This window comes from Aspergillus japonicus (genome assembly GCF_003184785.1).
Source record: "Aspergillus japonicus CBS 114.51 unplaced genomic scaffold BO86scaffold_39, whole genome shotgun sequence".
Lineage (NCBI taxonomy): Eukaryota > Fungi > Ascomycota > Eurotiomycetes > Eurotiales > Aspergillaceae > Aspergillus > Aspergillus japonicus.
The window spans coordinates 18012-35587 of record NW_020291676.1 but is presented as its reverse complement, the minus strand read 5'-3'; the positions used below and the strand labels follow the sequence as shown (position 1 = coordinate 35587).

Sequence of the window (17576 nt, the reverse complement as noted above, 5' to 3'; positions counted from 1 at the left end):
TAGATAATGTGGGAGCTGACGTGTATGTCAACTGTAGGTATAGGGATTTGTGAGAATGGGGAAGCAGGAATACCAGCCTTGAATAAGGGAAGGCATGAGAGAGCCTAGGCCGTATAGTTCATCCTAGGCTATCGTGCAACCAAAGAGGGACTGATAGGGCCAAGAAATAACCAGAGCATCCGGAACATTTGCTAGCTATGTACCAAAACAATTTAAAATCAGACTAACAGGACATCTGTAGCCCAGTATATTGCGAACCGTAATCCCTAGACTTATGATGGAGTCCTACGGATTTCCGTCAACAGACCATTAGCGTTTCAGAATACCATGCCTAGACCTCAGCTTTAATCTTTCTGGACAATGGAATGCGAGGAACTGTGGGTATTACAGCCCACATCCCAGACCCCCCAATTCCGATATCAACGAGTTGACCGTGGTTCAGTCAGCTAGTATTGATATATCGGAGTAGGGTGCATGATTTGACTGTACTGTACTGTGTGTCTGGGTCAGCTTGTATTTACGCTTTACCTCTACAAAAAATATCTCACATTGAATCTGAGATTGGCCCTCACTCACGTACCGATGCAGGGAGACCCTTGCTACAGCAGATCGGTCAACCTCTGTCCGAGAGTATAATATGGGCACTCGGGTCATACAAGAGGATTGAGATCAAGCCCTGGACAGTGCTGGACTGTAGTGTTCTGTCTACGTTCAAGCTTATGATGTGAAATCATCATTAGAGCATCGCACAAACAGCGCATACTCAACAGACTATCAGCCCGGTCTCATGTAGCAAGATAAACTCTGAAGCTTTAGGTGTTTCTGTCATGTACATAGACTGCGAGAGACGCCTATTGTTGGACGTCCCCCTGCCCAGAAACTCATGTGCCGCAAATGTTCCGATGACGATCTCTGTGTTACCTTTCAAGATCTCCATAATACAACCTTGCTGACCACTGTGGGGGTTGCGCCATCGATAGAATTAGTTGCAATGCATACCCTCCAGTGGCTTGTCCGCATGTTAGTCACCAAGCAGGCATAAGGGGTTCTAGTGAACGACATGTCAACAAGGATATACAGCAAATATAGATAGGGCAGATAACTCGTCTTCATCCTACAGCAAAAAAACTAACTCTTTGACTCTTCACAACAGTTGACAAGGACGAATATGGCATTGTGAGGGGCAATATGCTGCTTTTTCTTTGAGGTGCAGTCCATTGCGCCACAGAGCACTGTTGGGGGTCACGTGCTTGGCTTGGAGTACTAGCCTTTGCGAAACCCAAGTTATGGTTTCTCCGGGTTCGTGCAGTCTTCGTGTATAGTTCTACTTGTGAGGTATTTACCGTCATGATCCAACTCAGAATCAGAAGCTGTATGCGATATCATTTTCGTCAGTATAGAGGAGACCAAGGCCCCACACTGATAAGAGGGGAGGGGAAATATCCTTCCGTAGGGGAAGCTTATCCGCGGCCAGAACAGCTAGGCGGTGGCGGATTCGGTAGACTGCTTCGTCTCCATAGAACACCCCGCAATCATCTACTTCCCCGATAACTATATCAGCGTTCAATCTTCACTCGATTCATCCCAGACACTCTTCTTTCAGACTGTGCTTCAAACTCATTTCATCGCCAGTACTGCATCTTGCAATCTTCAGACCATCGAACTACTCCATCAATCCCATCAACAATGCACCCACCACTCCGCATCGCCATCCTAGAATGCGACACCCCCGTCGACAAAGTAAACACCAAGTACGGGGGCTACCGCGGGGTCTTCGCGAAGTTACTGCATGAGAGCGCCGCCGCACTCGGCCAGCCCGACCGACTGGGCCCCGAGACCGGGCTAGACATTACCGGCTGGGACGTCGTGACGGCCCAGGAGTATCCCAACCTGGACGATGTAGATGCTCTCGTTCTGAGTGGCTCAAGTGAGTTTCTTCTGCATTGCCTGCCTTGCCTGCCTTGCTTTTCACCCGGACTTTTTGTTCTCGCATACTGCGCCCCCTGCCCTGCATTTATATCCTACACGGGACAAACATGCACCATGCACCTTACAACAACAACCCCTCCCGGCCTTTGCAAAAATCCAGATGACTCACACTCAAACCCCGGCATTTACCCATCCACAGAACACGACTCCTTCGCCGACCACCCCTGGATCCTCAAGCTAGTAGACTTCACGCGGAAGGCCTACGAAGACAAGCGCATCAAGATCTTCGCCATCTGCTTCGGGCACCAGATCCTCGCCCGCGCCCTGGGGGTCAAGGTTGGCCGGAACCCGCAGGGCTGGGAGTTGGCCGTCTGCGAGGTGGATCTCTCCGAGCAGGGGCGGGAGCTCTTCGGCAAGGAGAAATTGGTAAGTTTGAAGCCTTTTGCGCGTCAATCCCCAATATTCCACCCCCACAGGGTGGGTTTAGTTCATATTTTACTAATGTGGACTACTAGCGCATCCACCAAATGCATCAAGACATCGCCTACGGATATCCATCCGAAGTGATCTCGCTGGGCGCCTCGCCGCGGTGCGCGGTGCAGGGCATGTATGTGCCGCGGAAACTGATCACGGTGCAGGGCCACCCGGAGTTCCGGGAGGATATCATGGACGAACTGATCACGCTGCGCACGGCGAGTGGGCTGTTCTCGCCGGAGATGTCGCAGGATGCGTCCAGCCGGGCGGGACTACCGCATGATGGGGTGGCGATCACGGTGGCTTTTTTGAAGCTCGTGCTTGAGTCTAGATAGTTATACCTCGACTTAGCCGGTTAGATTGACGCTCCGCCCTATTTAGACTCGAATGCGGGCGTGGTGGACCTGCGATACATAGATCCAATAGACAGTTTCTATAGACCGACTCAAAATAGCCGAAATGCTTCCTATTGAGTTTTCAACCCTGAAAAAAAAACAGGTAAAATGGTATCATTGCAACACACAAAGCGTGGTATCAAGCGCATACACAAAACCCCCTCAACCCGCGCGCAAATGCCCCTAAGATTCATTCCCGTTGTCGGAAGTCCACAAACCCCCACCCCAATGCTGTGCTGCTCACCCCGTCGCCGTGGGATCCTCCCGCTCCAAAAACGACGGATCCATATCCACCCTTCTCTCAAACTTCTTCCACCAATCCTGAAAGCTCTTCAGCGGCACCACATCCTGGCCCTTATCCGACGAGGCAAAGCTGGCCAGGAAATTGAACGCATTCCCGATGATCCGCTGTGCCAGGACCTTCGTGCTGATCGGGGGTCGCGCGGCGGTCGTCAGCGCCATCGATGACCCCGGGTTGTTGTTGTTCCCTTCTGCCTCCAGCGCGGCGAGCTGCGGCGCGACGGCCTGCACGGGCTCGATCGAGATCCCCAGCGTGACCATCGCGGACGACAGCGAGGACGCCGTTTCCGGGGAAGGCGGGTGGACTTTGAAGACGGCGGAGGGCCGTTCGTTGGCTAAGGCGCCGATGAAGCGGAACTGCGGGGCAGCGGCGGTCGATTCCGGGAATTGGAGGTAGAGGGCGGCGGCGGTGTCCGGGGGTAGCACGGTACCGGGGAGGAAGAAGACGACCAGCTCGTCGAAGGCGGGCGTCTGCGGGAAGGTGAAGGCGAATTTGGTGGGTTGGCCGTTGGGTTGGCCGTCGACGGCGACGATGTCCGTCAGGCAGGGTCGGCCGGGGATGATGACGGAAAACATGGCGACTAGAAGGAGAGGTGTCAGGTGGTTGCGGATTGGAGGGACAGAGACATGTAAGATTTGCTGAGACAGAGATTGTGATGTAAGTGTACAAGCCGTACTAAGACAGCAGTTCGAGGGGTGGTTCAATGCATAATTTATCAAGTGCTGGAGTTAGAGCTCAGGTGGTGCAGCAGTATACGAAGAATTTCCTGGCGCGTTCCATGATGGAATCGCAGAGAAGCTTGGCGGCAGTGACGAAATCGAGCCGTTTGCCCTTATCGATAAGGGTTCGTTTGTTTTCCATCTGCCATCCAGCCTTCAGCTTCCCTCCCCCGCTTCACTGGTTCTTAGCTACTACTGTGGATCCTCATTACAACGAATCGTACTTCTAAAGGAATCACAGTCGGATGGAGCACTGCATTCAAGGTCGGGTCATTTTGAACAGAATTTCAGCCAATCAGCGTTCGTCACCTTTGCTCAGGTCCTCATAGCAAAGTTGCAAAGCCAGCGCTTTGCAAATTAGTTACTCCGTACTAGTGCTAGGGACACAGGTACCTATTTCCATGCCCTGCTGCAGCGGTGGACCCAATGCCTCCAGGCAATAACGCAGCCAACGGGTCAATGAAACGGTCAACTCCATTCATCACCGCAGAAAGAACGACTTCGCGAGCCACTGCGGCGCTGAGCTTTCGTGGGGTTCTTCATTAGGCCTGAATTCCTGATCATCCAGGTAGGTATGTTGATCAGCCCGCGGGCGAGGCGCCAGCACGGCGGGCATTGAGCAGGAGTGGTAACTATGAAATTGTGACACGTACCGCTAGTATCCTGCTCTTGCCTTTACCTTTCCCAATATTGCATTTATCCAATGCTCCTTAGTCCCAAGCCTTCTTTTCAAGTTGTTTCCCGCCATCTGTCTTGCCATCTGTCTTACCATCTCTCTGCTTCCTCTTTTTGAGTTATTCTTTTAGAATATCGCAATCACAACTCGATAACCCCTGCCCACTCCGAACGAGTAAAACGCGACTTAGATCATCTTCCAATCTCAATGCTCAACCTGCTCCGGATGAGCAGTATCCCAATACTGAACCTCAGATAGACAAACTAGGGCCCGCGAATATGTCTGGGCAATGTCTTAGCCAGGATCCTCCATGTCCCTCCTGGTGACGATCCTCTTGCCTGACTCGCTAACACAATTATATCCACCAAAAGCTTTCACTCGGCGACATACGATGACCCTGTTGCTAGGTGAGCGATCAATCATAGGCATACCGAACAAGCCCCCATACGCACAACGAAGCGAGAACCAAAGGGGCATGGCCCCATCATGTTACGGCCCTCTACGGGCTCGCTTTCCCGCTGGAATAGTGGCAGGAAAAAAAAATCAAAAAGCAGAATGAATGACGAACAGGTCGCTCAGCAGGCGTATGGAGACGGCTGATTTGGCGGGACTACTATTCACACTGACATTTGGCAGTTATGTGATCCTTGATGCGACGTCTCGGTCGGCAGTGGAGGGGCTCGGTGAAGTATTCAAAGAACGAGGGTCTCTCATAAACAGGGTGACGCCTGAAGAACGATCAGAGCCTCTCACTATCTGAAGTTTGATGCCAAGAGACGCGGCGTTTCAGACGGTAGCGCAGCGCAGTCCTAAGCTAGCATACGGGCAGGTAGGAGGTTGTCAGATCACTTCTACACTGGTCCTCTCCACTGCCTCTCGACATAGGCCCTGCATGATTGGCAGACAGATGATTCGTATGCCACATGACTCCTCTCGCCAAATAGACTTGGCCGGGAACAATATAGGTGAAATTCAGTACCGTTGCTCCGAACACTAATGAAGGTCGATCAGCCTTCCGTGTGTTGGCCTAGAGTTTACAAGTATAAGCAGATAAGACTGTGGATCTAACTAGGCACAACTACAGTACACAGAATCTATTATACGAGCGCGATCCTTCCTCGAACCCAGACGCCATGATCCAACTCCTGATGGTGTGACAAACTGTCCACGAAGTCCAGAAGCAGTGATGCAGCTATCTCATCTCCTCCCACAAAACCACTTGATCTACAAGATCTCATTTCAAATCTCACTTTTTGAAGAAAAAGGTAGAAAGAACAAAACCCCCATGCATCCCTCTGCACCGTACCCATTCCACGAACAAGAAGAACCTCAAACCATGTTGAGTTCCTCCACCTGCGAGACATCCTCAACAAACGTAGCGCCATACTCCTTCATAATCCGTATCTTCTCCTCCATATTCATCACCAAACTCATTCTCCCAAAGTCGTCGGGCAGTTCGTTGGCACTCGCGAACCGCAACACCCACACCCCCACTCCATCCGCTGGCCAACCGTACACAATCACCTTCTCCTCTTCCTCCGTCATCTCCCTCAAGCCCATCTGTACGTCGAACCAATCCTGCTGGCTCGGCCAGAACGTCGCACCCGTCCGGCGCAGAAGCTTACAGAACCGGTCTTCTTCCTCGGCACTGGGCGAGCGCTGCGAGACATGAGAGCGCGGGAGCGACAGGAAAAGCATGTCGAGGAGGTCGGCTTCTTTGATGAGAACGCCGCCAGTGGAGGGGTAGCCGTAGACTGTGCACCCGAGGGTGCCGAAGCGAGTGCGTTCGGTCGTCGATCGGGCTGGGCCTGTGAGGCATGAGTAGACCCTGTCCTGTGGGTCGTCTATTGCTGTTCGTCGCCCGACGAAAGGGAGACGGTCCACGTTGATGGGGAATAAGCGGCCCATGGTTTGTTGGCAGAGGATTGAGAGGAAGGTGAGGGTGAAGGGGACAAGCCCCTGCATATTGCTCAGCCTCATGTTTCGGTAAGCGATTGATCGAAGAGTTCGGAACCGCTGGGAATCTATGGTATCCATATGTCAGATGAATGGGTAAAGAAGGGCTGAAGGTAAACATACCTGCACCTGGTTTCCAAGTACCGTATAGAGTAGTAATCGTGACCCCTCGGTAATATTATATATAGATCGGGTCGCTTGTTTCTCAGTTCAGGGATTTGGAGGAGACCGTCCACTTCTGCTGTAATGTTTCGTACAGTATAGGCATCCAGCCGGAGCAGCTCCCCAAAGCCTTAGTCAGAAGCCGAGTGCCCAGGAAGCACTAAGCAAGCCAGGCACCGTCGGTCAGCAGTGATCCTGGTATTCCACTCGAAAGAAATAGATAAATTGATACCCACCAGTTGAGACCCTTCGGAAGACGTTAGGGTGGGGATGCCCCAAGGTTGTTACAATGTAGCGTCGCTTTTAGCGCCTCAATAGTTCGAAATGGGATGGCGCCAATTTGCTGGACCAGCTGAAGTCTCAGCCAGGGACTGTTTCCGCTGTTAGCTTATTGGTAGTTAGCAACGAACTTACTATGTACTGTACACGCGATGTCACGTCCAGCGAAGGAAGACCCTGATTGACACGCAGCCATAGCCCACAGAGCTACTCTGGGGAAATCGGAACCGAATGCACTGTCCATCCTCCCCTCCGAGCTGTCTATATTTTGTTAGCGGTAGAAGGTAAATCATGTCGGCGGCCACTCAAACCAGCTTTGAATTGGATGCTAGACTCGAGAACGAGGACATTTTCTGAGCGCTCATCCGCAAAGTCGAGGAGAACCAAAAGACCAAGAGCACCCATAACTAGTATATCCAGGGTACCTTCACCTGCGGATCGAGAATGGGCCGCAATACGCGGCTGAGAAGAGCCATTTATAGATAGATCCGTAGTAGGAAAGGGTCGTATTCGTGAGAGACCTTAGGAGACGCTTCATGATCAATTGCATGCTGGAGTCACGAACTACCTAGGTATGAGTCAAGGACGGTTGAAAACCTTCGTCCCATATTTTCCTCCTTTGTGTCGGCTACGGATTACTGGAAGCTCGCTAGATTTCTCAAACATGAAGCCTGCTCAGGTCTAGTAGCTTCATCTTTTCCAATATAAGACTTGAAACATTAAGCAGAGCGGACAATCTGTATGAGCCCATCTACGGCAATACAGAATATGCCCCCGAACGCGGGTGGCATGCCCCTAGTCATCAGGTATAATGGGCAGCTAGTTCAGACTGCGCGTTTTTTCTTGTCAGAAGCGTTGCAATTCCAAGGCTTGCTCACAAGCATGGCCATTGCACAAGCGAAATCTAGATCTCGGAAGAACTTTGCGCAACCCAAATATGGCTCATGGTACGAATTATATCCATTCCCTAGTTCAGCAAAAACCATCTATCCGAAGGCTACAGCAATGAGCAAAGGTACTTTTACCTAGCATAATGACACTTGTTCCAAGCTATTGATGTTGAGTTTCATTCATTCGAGCTTCTCTGGGGCAGAGTGTGGCAAAACCAGGATATTGGCCGCAAACGGAGTGCCTGGCAGCAATAGTACAGCTTGTCGGTCCACTTTATCTCGTGTCCATAATACTTCTATTCTAGATTACTAACAGAGATCTAAGTATACGGGGTCTGTATAAGAAGAGTCAAAGGGTATGAGTTGGTCACAACTGTATGAAAAGCAGATCAGCCAAGTTTAGTACGCGCAAGGCTAGATTAAAAATGCAGCACTTTACAGTATATGGAATACTCGCACTATTGTATGCTTATATGGGTTATACGGAAGCAATCACTGAAGTCTGCAATGCCATCACAGGCAATTTCGCATGCGGCGTTAAGATCACTCTCCCGACAGCTGCCGAGGCGAAATATTGCCCAAACAAGTTCTTCGAGGTACATGCGAGAGAACAATTCACTCCAGCATTAGTTCTAACTTTGGCAATAGACGGACGCCTGCAAAACAAGAAAAACTTATAGATATCCGTGTCCGACTTGGAGAAAACCAGGGCGAACGTGCGATGGTTGGACATGTGTTCCTGGTCAGTCATTTCCAAAGTATAAGGCGGGCCATGGGCATTGACGCGTTCTGCAGGTACTAGAGAAAAGTGGATCAACGTCCCATGTGGTATCAATATCAAGACGAAAAATGTTGGTCTGTGCGACGCAGTTCAGTCGGAGCTTCAGGTAAATCTGGATCTCCTGAAGAAGACAGCTGCGATGTGTGACTGCATTCCGAAGGTGCTAGCTCTGAGTACCGATGGTTCGCTGAAAGCAGCCAACGCGATTTCTGATGTCTCGTCCGCAACATCCGGTGTATTGACTGTGTATGCTGAGCTTCAAAAGGTATGGATACCTATCAGTGTGCATGGAAAGCCGCCCTGACCTTGCTATATTAGTGAGTCTTGGACAAAGGGTTTAATATCCAGGATGATAAAAATAACCTGCTCAGTACTGGTGATCTATCTACCCAGAATGGTGCACTATTGCTCAAGGCCGCAGAAGCGAGTTCCTTTTCAAGGGGGTGACGATATTAGGTAGTTCTAATTCACGACAGATCGACTTGGCCACTTACATCAAGTTTGCCGGAGCCCTGGGAACTTGTATCGCTGGATGTGATTTCAATGCAATAAATTCATTCCTCCTTGACTATATTCAGCGGTCACAGAAAGAGATCTCAAGCCAACTCCAAGGCTTTCTCGATCCCTGGACCACCAGTTTCGGGGAGATGCGTGGGATTTAGAAACACTGGAGACCTCTGTCGGGACAATCACAAACTCAGCTAGGAATGTGCAGAACAAGATTAGCACACTCGGGGCACCAGCATGTGGAGACGCAACTGGGTGTGCAGAGTCAACGCTGAACCAATTTAATGATGAAGGTATCTAGATGGTTTCTGCTCGCAGGTGTACCACATCCACTGACCGTTTCGAAGTCATGCGAACGATACAGTTACAATTGTCTTTGTTGCAGGATACCGTTACAGTTTCCGATGCAGTCTCCACAGTCTCAAGCATGTCGAGTATCATTAAGAATGCAAAGGAGGCTGCGTCGATCCCGCTAACAGAGGAGGAAATTATAACGATCATTAGAGAAGAACGAATCCAGAAGCTTGCGGATATTTTGCAGGTGTTCAAGTTTCCCGCGGATTTTCGGAAACTTATCGACGACCTTCGAAACACCATCCCTACCATTTCGCAATTTTCAACAGCGCTGGACACTCGAACCAAGGCGATCAGCGGTAATATCACAGATATGGTCTCAGATTCATGGCTTCAACAGGCGGATGTATCTGGTGACGCCGCACATGATCTTCGTCAAAACATTGCTACGATTCAAGAAGAATTCCGTGCTCAGGCAATGCCGGCAATTACAGATTTGCAAACGAAAACCAAGAGGATTACAGCAATGTTATCGGCCTTACCCTTCCGTGGGAAGCCCCCAAGCATGGATGTTAAGGTTGCCAGCTACCATCGGTGGAGCCGGATCGCGACAAATATGCCATGCTCACGATGGGCAAGGAAGGGATACTCTGTACAAGGTTACAGAGGCTCTTTCAATTATCCCCAGTTTTATAACTGTCTTCTTGATACGACAGTGCCGTGGCCTAACCACCACATTCCCTACCTTAAGATTACTTTCCAGTGAGATTTGAAATGATGAACAAGCGGGAAAGGTTCGGTTCTTCTACTATATCTTCCTAATTATTTTAGTATTCTTGAAGATAAGGTCCGATGTTAATATTGAATTGTTAATTTTCATCTCTTAAACCAATTAACACTGACTAATATTCTCACAGATATGGATCAAAAATCTTAAGATTGTACACTCTCATCCCCGTTCCAGGGCATCGTCGCTTCTACAGGCAAACTCATGATCCAGTACTTTCTCGTACTCATCGGACTCTGTTGTGCTGAAGTACTCTTCAAGTGGGCCGATTCCAGGTACAACTATCGATAAACGATGCTGACATTTCGTAGCCCAAGATCCGATATCTCTAGGTCTCCTCGACCCTCCAAGAGACCAACAGCTGCAGCATGCAAGCGTCACAGCCCGTAGATCCTGGGATATTGCCCATGGATGTTAACAACGGCAGAGCGGTGTTCCACGCTCCCCGCCCTAGAGTGAGGAGGACGAATTCGTAGACTGCTTGCAACTGGTTGGAGCTGTGGAGTGAGAAGATCACTACTAGGAATACATGGGATGAATCGTTTATCAATTACAGCGGAGACTTGACCACAGAAGATATGGACAAATAGCTGGCCATCGAATGGCAAGGGCCTCTAGGATTGGGAGCCTGGAGTGCAATGTGCCCCCTGTATGTTTCATGCCGCAACAGCGTGAGCTACTTGATTATCCGCCTATTGCGGACCTCTTTCAAGATCGTAAAGATGGATATGATTGATCAGATGGGTTTGTTATCACTCCTTCTCGTCGGTAAGCACTCCACTCATCCCGTAGGTCTACGGCAAATAGCATCATATTACTTCAGAAATATATGGCAAGCTTTGTGTGATCGTTGCACATGGCTGAGAGTACATATTTTCAAGAAAGGCACGGTGGATGGGGAGAAAATAGATCCAATGGATACATATATACCTTACCAATGGAAACAACATCTTGTCACTAGCTACAAGCACGATTTATATCCAAGCTGTATTATTACTTAGTATTGAATTGAATCTATCCAGTATTATTGGGTCATAACCAAGCCCCGGAAAATTCAATTGAATACTTGTAATGGATGCGATAATTGTCACTACTAGCAAGGATTATATACATAATTCAATAGCACTCGTCGTATATCAAGTAAGGAAAACAGTCGCCAATGCTAAAAATTGGTATTTCTGAAAATTCAGGTTGGTCTGAATATCGTGTTATTATATACTTCCATGTATATTCTGGCCTACTTAGTAAGGAGTAGCACTAAATTAGACCCAAAGTAGAAAAAAGTTATCTAATCTCTACAGCAACCTAATCCAGACGTAACCCAACAACAACAGCCTTCTTTTTAGAGGATGACTCAAGCATAGATTGTTTCCCCTACAGTTTTATATACTACCCTGTTCATTCACAACTCTATTATTCTACCAAAATGGGCAAGTCCAATCTAGAGCTGGTCAAAGAATGCGACCGGTAACTGCCTTGCCCCTCCAACCCCTCCTTCTTCACTCTCCATCGGAATGCTTACTTACCCATGATCCCACCCCGGTAGATTCCCGTACTACCAGGATGACCCCGCATTCTACACCGCGCACCTGGAGAATTACCACCGCTTCAAAGCCAGCGGCTGCGACGCCGTACTGGGCTACATCCTCAACAGCGTGGTGCAGCGCTTCCCCTGGCCGGCCGAGTTCTGGACGGTGGACGGCACGACGCGGACCGTCACCCTCGTGACCGGCGCCGATGCGACCCCGGCGCAGCGCAGCCGGCAAGTCGCGCAGACGCTCGCCGCGGCGGTGGAGCAGGGCACGTTCGCGATCCTGCGCGGCTGGCGCGACGAGCTGTACCCGATCTACGGGCCCGGGGGCGAGTTCCTGCTGGAGATGGAGCGGTCGGCCACCCCGCTGTTCGGGGTGGTCTCCTACGGCATCCACGCCACGTGCTACGTGCAGGACGACGACCAGGGCCTCCGGATCTGGGTGCCGCGGCGCTCGCGCACGAAGCAGACCTACCCGGGGATGCTGGACAACTCGGTGGCGGGCGGGATGAGCTCGCACGAGCGGCCGTTCGAGTGTCTCGTGCGCGAGGCGAGCGAGGAGGCCTCGCTGCCGGAGGCCGTGACGCGCGCGAGCGCGCGCGCCGCCGGCTGCGTCACCTACTTCTACGTCCGGAGCTCCAAGGCCGGCGGCGAGACCGACCTGCTGCAGCCCGAGGTCGAGTACATCTACGACGTGCGGGTCGCCGCGGACGTGGTGCTGCAGCCCGGCGACTCCGAGGTCGAGCAGTTCCATCTGCTCTCGGTCGACGAGACCCAGGCGGCCCTGGCGCGCGGCGAGTTCAAGCCCAACTGCGCCGTCGTCTTGATCGATTTCTTCATCCGCCACGGCATCCTGACCGCCGAGAACGAGCCGGATTTCTTGGAGATCCTGGCGCGGATACATCGGCGCTTGGAGTTCCCCACGGCGTCGCATGCGACGAACTAGGGAGAGGGCGGCAGAGAAGGATATATGAGAGCAGAGCGAAGAGCAGGCAGAAATGTACACAACATGTGATAGAAGATATTTAGTGGTTCTATTTAATATACCCGAATTTCACCAATCGAACGCCGGCGCTGCAATCGAAGGACCCCAATCAAATGCAATCAGACTTTTTTTTTTTTCTTCCGTTTCGGACCCCCGTTCCCCAGATACTAGTCGGACTTAGAGCGCTTCTACAACCCAGAATAGCCTAGGGAATCACACAACAAACGTCAAAGAGATGCTCGTCCTTCGCGTTCCTTATTTCTTAAGAAGAAGGTAGACATAGTCGATCCGCAAGGGAGCCAGCTTCTTGTAGGGACCCTCGAGGTAGAGCAACAATCCGCCAAAGGAGATAAAGACAGCCCTGGAGAGGAAAGAGATCCGAGGTCAGTCACGTCACACATCCATGTGATCAAAAACTCCCAAACACCCCACAGATCCCAGCTCCACAGACGCAAGGAACTTACATGTTTCCCGAAGTCGAGCCCTCCTCGAACCGGTAGACCTTGCCATGGCAGACGTAATCGTAGTCGTTGGCCAGCGTCTGCTCGCCCATGCCGACCTCCTTCCAGCCCGCCTTGGCCCCGGAGTCGTCCTTGCCATCCAGCGACAGCGTCGACGCCAGCGCCATGTTGAGGGACTCGCCCACGACGCAGGGGTACAGCTCGGTGTTGACATCCAACGTGAAGGTGGTGAAGTTGTCCGAGGAGGTGCAGGTCAGGCGCGACACGCGGTCATATTTCTGCTGGTTGATCGCCGTGATGGTGAAGGTGTCCTCGAAGAGTAACGGGTCGGACATGGTGGGCAGGTATGCGTTGCACAGAAGTAGATTCCGGGGTTTTCTTGGCAAAGACAATGGCGACCTTGGTCGTTGGTGTGAGAGCGTGTCGAATTAATCGGCCGATGAATGAGTAGCGAGCGCGCACGCGGAGGTGGAAGTGGAAAGTTCCAGAGAGAAAGAAAGTGAGTTCGCGCGGGAGAGACAGCTTTTTTGGTAGTAGAACTTTTAGCGCCGCCGTCGCCGCCGCCGCCGCTTTTACAGTACAGTAAGTTACCTTTCCGTCCATTGCCCCGCAGCCCAAATCTCAGAGCTTGAAGAAACAATTCCTTTCGCGCTTCAGCTAAGTTAGGTGTATTTCCCACCACTACCTTTGAGCAATGTCTTTTCGAAAGAGGAATATTGGACTGTCGACTGGAGGCGACCGTACTGGGTCTGTCAATGCCTCTGCCCAGTCGCAGCAAGCCCCTTCTGCTGCTGCTGCTGCTGCTCCAGAATCCACGCCGGGCGTTCGCCCCTCCCCCGACGATGGGCGACCGACAACTTCGACAGGAACGCCGTCGCTTGACAATATACTTGCTGGGCATGGAGGGCTTCCTATTGGAAAGACGCTGCTCGTGGAAGAGAATGGTACGACGGACTTTGCGGGAGCTTTGCTACGATACTATGCAGCCGAGGGCGTTGTGCAGGACCACAGAGTCCATGTCGTCGGGATGCCGGAGCAGTGGGGTAGAAGTCTTCCGGGGCTTATAGGGCCAGCTGATGCTGTTGATGACAAACAAGACAAGCGCAAGGGCGAGCGCATGAAGATCGCTTGGAGGTACGAGCGTCTGGGGGAATTTGGAGCAGGAATTGCAGGGTCACGAGGTAATTTGATACATGTTCATGGTATGGGTGTGAAGAGGCGCATTGACATTTGATAGTGCCTACAGCTACACCCGGGGACCAGAGTCAGCCGACTGCAGACGGCAGTCCGGACAAGCGACCTGCGTTCTGTCACGCTTTCGATTTGACCAAACGTCTCACACACCCCTCCATCGCCAATCTCAACTACATCCCGCTCACTCCGTCGAACGAACCCTTGTTCACGACCATCCACAAACGTCTTGATGCTGCGATCGCGTCGAGCCCTCCAAACACTGTCCATCGCATTGTCATCCCGTCTCTCCTGAACCCCACGATATACCCGCCCGAGTCGAGCCAGCCTGATAGCGTCCTGCCGTTCCTCCACTCCCTCCGAGCACTGCTCAACGCGCCCGGCGTTCGAGCCACGGCGATGATCACAATCCCCTTGTCCCTGTTCCCTCGCGCCACGGGCCTCGTGCGATGGATGGAACTCATCAGCGACGGAGTCATCGAGCTGTGTCCCTTCCCTCACTCAGCTGACGCGCTCGCCACCTCCGGCGCAGCCACGTCCCACGAAGAGCCGCCCCAGGGGATGTTGAAGACGCACCGGCTACCGGTCCTGCGCGAGCGTGGTGGCGGTAGCGACCAGAACGTCGGCCAGGACTGGGCCTTCACACTGAGCCGACGGAGGTTCGAGATCAAGCCCTTCAGTCTTCCCCCCGCGGAAGGCGACAAGGAGGGCCAGGACGGTACGGTTTCCGGCAACATGCCGAAGAAAGCGGATCTAGAGTTCTGAAGGGCTGGACGTTTCTTCGAATGCAGAGATCTTCGCGATTATTCCTCGTGTTCCGATCCTCGCATCATATCGTCCAGCTCGATCTGCTCGGACATGGCGGGCCCCGTGTTGACCATTGTGCGGAGATAGTGTCTACCGTACGAGTCGATCCCCGGACCGGCGGGCGAGGCTGCGAAATACGATCGCACGCGGCGGTTCCTCAGGCAGGACGAAAGACCCAGCCATGCTTTAAGGCTCCGTTAACAGTTGGTTGTGCTGCCGAAGAGTGGTGAAAGTGGACATACCTAGAAGCAACAGGAGGGGTGTGAAAAATACGAAGAATAGAAGCAACAAGAAGCTCATTTTGACGCCTAATGATCCTCGTCGTTCGACAAGCACATCACGATCTCCTGGTCCCGGCAGAGCCTCGGATGCATCGTCAGCAATGTGTCTGGTGGCCCGTGCTCATTACTAAGCACACATGGTCGGCTAGCCGTAAGAGGAAAGGTCTCCTTCGGGGCAGCTTCTTTAAGAGCTTCCATCCCACTAAACAATTTTCTCTCATTCTTGCTCTTCCGACCAGAGAACACCACGGACTCTGCAACATTGTCGCAGTCATTGCACTGCCAACGCCATATGATGCTGATGCGTTTTGAGTAGATGGTAAGCCTCACTTTGTTTCTTACCTTCATTCCACAAACCCCCGTTTGCATGATTATATGAACTACTATAATCTGTCAATCCCCTGAAGCTCAAATAATCTCATTTTACGAGCATATGTGATTGAGAAACGTATTGAAAATGATTTGCAATGCCTATCTCCGCTGTTTACCTTCTACATCACCTCTTTTGAGACCGTGAACTAACAGCGCCTCAGTTACAGCACAGAGAGACAAAAAAATTACTTCCAATAAACTTTTTTACTACCAAAAATGGCTTCAGACCCTCTCCTCCCCGTCCCGATCTCGTATATCGCGGGTAGCTACTTTCTCTTCTCCATCGATGCCGTGACGTATCTGAGACGCGAGCACCACATCTGCGGCGTGCTCACCGGCACCCTGCCGCAGATCCCCCAGCAGAACGTGTTTCTGGGGCTGCCGCTGAAGCTGATGCCCGAGGAGGCGCGGCTGCTGGTGGAGCACGGTGTAGCTTGCATTGTAGACGAGGTAAAAGCGCAGCGCGAGGGCATGAGCGCCCTCCGCGAGGCCGACCGCCGGAAGTATCGCCGCGAGCTAGAATCCCAGGGCGCCCACGCCATGCGGCTGCAGACCAACCGCAAGGAGCAGCAACGCGAGGCGGCGCTGAAGCGGGTAGACGCGAAGAAAACTGCTGCCGCGAAGAAGAAGGCTGCTGCTGCTGCTACTGCCGTGGGTGAAGCTGAGGGTGAGGGTAATGCTGGTGATAATGCTGCCGGCACAGGGAGCGATGAGCCCGAACCAAGCCCCTCCGCCCCAGCTCCTGCTGCTGCTCCTGCTGAAGATACCCCAATGACCACCACCACATCTCCCTCCCGCCGCACCTCGATCACATCCACCTCCACCTCCATAACCACCGCCCCCTACGGCACAACAATGGGCATCACCCCGGCCACCTCCCACCCACCACTCCCGTATTCACCCTCTTCTTCCACAGCCCACCAACTCCTCCCACCGCCCACCGTGCCCCCCTCCTATCCGCTCTTCGCCCACCTCCACGCAGAGGGGTACTACCTCTCGCCCGGCCTGCGCTTCGGCTGCCAGTACCTGGCGTACCCCGGCGACCCGCTGCGGTTCCACTCGCATTTTCTGGTGGTCGCGGCCGACTGGGACGAGGAGCTCGATCTGATGGCGGTCGTCGCGGGCGGACGGCTGGGCACCGGCGTCAAGAAGGGGTTTTTGATTGGCGGGGCGGCACAGCCGAGGGAGGATGAGTCGGGGCTGGGGTTGGGAGATGCGGGGAGTGTGCGGACGTTTAGTGTTGAGTGGGCGGGGATGTGAACTCGTTGGTCTTGTTGGTCTTGATATTGATATTGGCGTGGAGGCTTATGGTGGCATGGCTGCTTGCCTGCTTCTTGTGATGGAGGGGGCTAGGGCTTGTGCTGCGCCGCTGTTGCTGTCGCTGTTGCTGTTGCCGGCCCGTTACTCCTGGTGATGGACTCGTAACACTGCTCGGTTGGTATATGGAGGGGGATACTCTGTCTGCCACCGGGATGGAAGATATGCGATGCAGCGGGAATGCAATGTAGTCCAGCAGAAATGCACATGGGCTGTTTGCTTCGCCGCGGCAGCTGGGCTTGTCGTCTGCGGGTTCATCCTGTGTAGAGTCGTCCCGTTATGGCCCATCTAGGATGCCTGGGTGCCTGGCCGAGGTGCGTCCGGGGATACTTGAGCTGAGTCTGGCTGAGACAAGCTATGCTCGACCAAAGATAGTGCTCGATATGAGCTACAACGAACATGAATGGATGCGATGAATAATATGGCGAGACGATGGATTCTGGTTCTGGTTCATCTATATCAATGTCAAGACCTACTTCTG

At 52.4% G+C, this 17576-nt stretch overlaps 8 protein-coding genes across 8 annotated transcripts; 4 read left to right on the top strand and 4 right to left on the bottom strand.

Annotated features, from left to right (window-relative positions):
- The first annotated feature begins 1551 nt into the window (after nt 1–1551).
- BO86DRAFT_365650 (type 1 glutamine amidotransferase) lies at nt 1552–2797 on the top strand. The gene is made up of 2 exons (XM_025670064.1): nt 1552–2355; nt 2445–2797. Exons 1-2 carry the CDS (start codon nt 1687–1689, stop codon nt 2736–2738), a joined length of 963 nt encoding a protein of 320 aa, XP_025525860.1. The 5' UTR covers nt 1552–1686; the 3' UTR covers nt 2739–2797.
- A 113-nt stretch (nt 2798–2910) lies between these two features.
- On the bottom strand, nt 2911–3858 carry BO86DRAFT_390590 (OPI10 family protein). Its single transcript, XM_025672430.1, has one exon. The coding sequence runs from the start codon at nt 3672–3674 to the stop codon at nt 3039–3041; it is 636 nt and encodes a 211-aa protein (XP_025525859.1). The 5' UTR covers nt 3675–3858; the 3' UTR covers nt 2911–3038.
- Nucleotides 3835–6459, bottom strand: BO86DRAFT_411163 (uncharacterized protein; the record flags this gene model as incomplete). Its single annotated transcript, XM_025674559.1, has 2 exons — nt 3835–3960; nt 5830–6459. The coding sequence occupies 2 exons, from the start codon at nt 6457–6459 to the stop codon at nt 3835–3837; spliced, it is 756 nt and encodes a 251-aa protein (XP_025525858.1).
- Nucleotides 6460–11531: 5072 nt separating this feature from the next.
- Nucleotides 11532–12695, top strand: BO86DRAFT_390588 (thiamine pyrophosphokinase-related protein). Its single transcript, XM_025672429.1, has 2 exons — nt 11532–11617; nt 11697–12695. The coding sequence occupies exons 1-2, from the start codon at nt 11577–11579 to the stop codon at nt 12625–12627; spliced, it is 972 nt and encodes a 323-aa protein (XP_025525857.1). The 5' UTR covers nt 11532–11576; the 3' UTR covers nt 12628–12695.
- A 5-nt stretch (nt 12696–12700) lies between these two features.
- Nucleotides 12701–13606, bottom strand: BO86DRAFT_365639 (DNA-directed RNA polymerase core subunit RPB8). The gene is made up of 2 exons (XM_025670063.1): nt 13131–13606; nt 12701–13027 (listed from the first exon to the last, which is right to left on the bottom strand). Exons 1-2 carry the CDS (start codon nt 13460–13462, stop codon nt 12922–12924), a joined length of 438 nt encoding a protein of 145 aa, XP_025525856.1. The 5' UTR covers nt 13463–13606; the 3' UTR covers nt 12701–12921.
- A 215-nt stretch (nt 13607–13821) lies between these two features.
- BO86DRAFT_411160 (elongator complex protein 4) lies at nt 13822–15532 on the top strand (the record flags this gene model as incomplete). The annotated part of the gene is made up of 2 exons (XM_025674558.1): nt 13822–14308; nt 14365–15532. The coding sequence occupies 2 exons, from the start codon at nt 13822–13824 to the stop codon at nt 15081–15083; spliced, it is 1206 nt and encodes a 401-aa protein (XP_025525854.1). The 3' UTR covers nt 15084–15532.
- On the bottom strand, nt 15122–15425 carry BO86DRAFT_401247 (uncharacterized protein; the record flags this gene model as incomplete). The annotated part of the gene is made up of 2 exons (XM_025673763.1): nt 15122–15309; nt 15368–15425. The coding sequence occupies 2 exons, from the start codon at nt 15423–15425 to the stop codon at nt 15122–15124; spliced, it is 246 nt and encodes an 81-aa protein (XP_025525855.1).
- Nucleotides 15533–15863: 331 nt separating the features above from the next.
- On the top strand, nt 15864–17038 carry BO86DRAFT_420341 (tRNA splicing endonuclease subunit SEN34; the record flags this gene model as incomplete). Its single annotated transcript, XM_025675199.1, has 2 exons — nt 15864–15888; nt 16005–17038. 2 exons carry the CDS (start codon nt 15864–15866, stop codon nt 17036–17038), a joined length of 1059 nt encoding a protein of 352 aa, XP_025525853.1.
- Nucleotides 17039–17576: the final 538 nt, after the last annotated feature.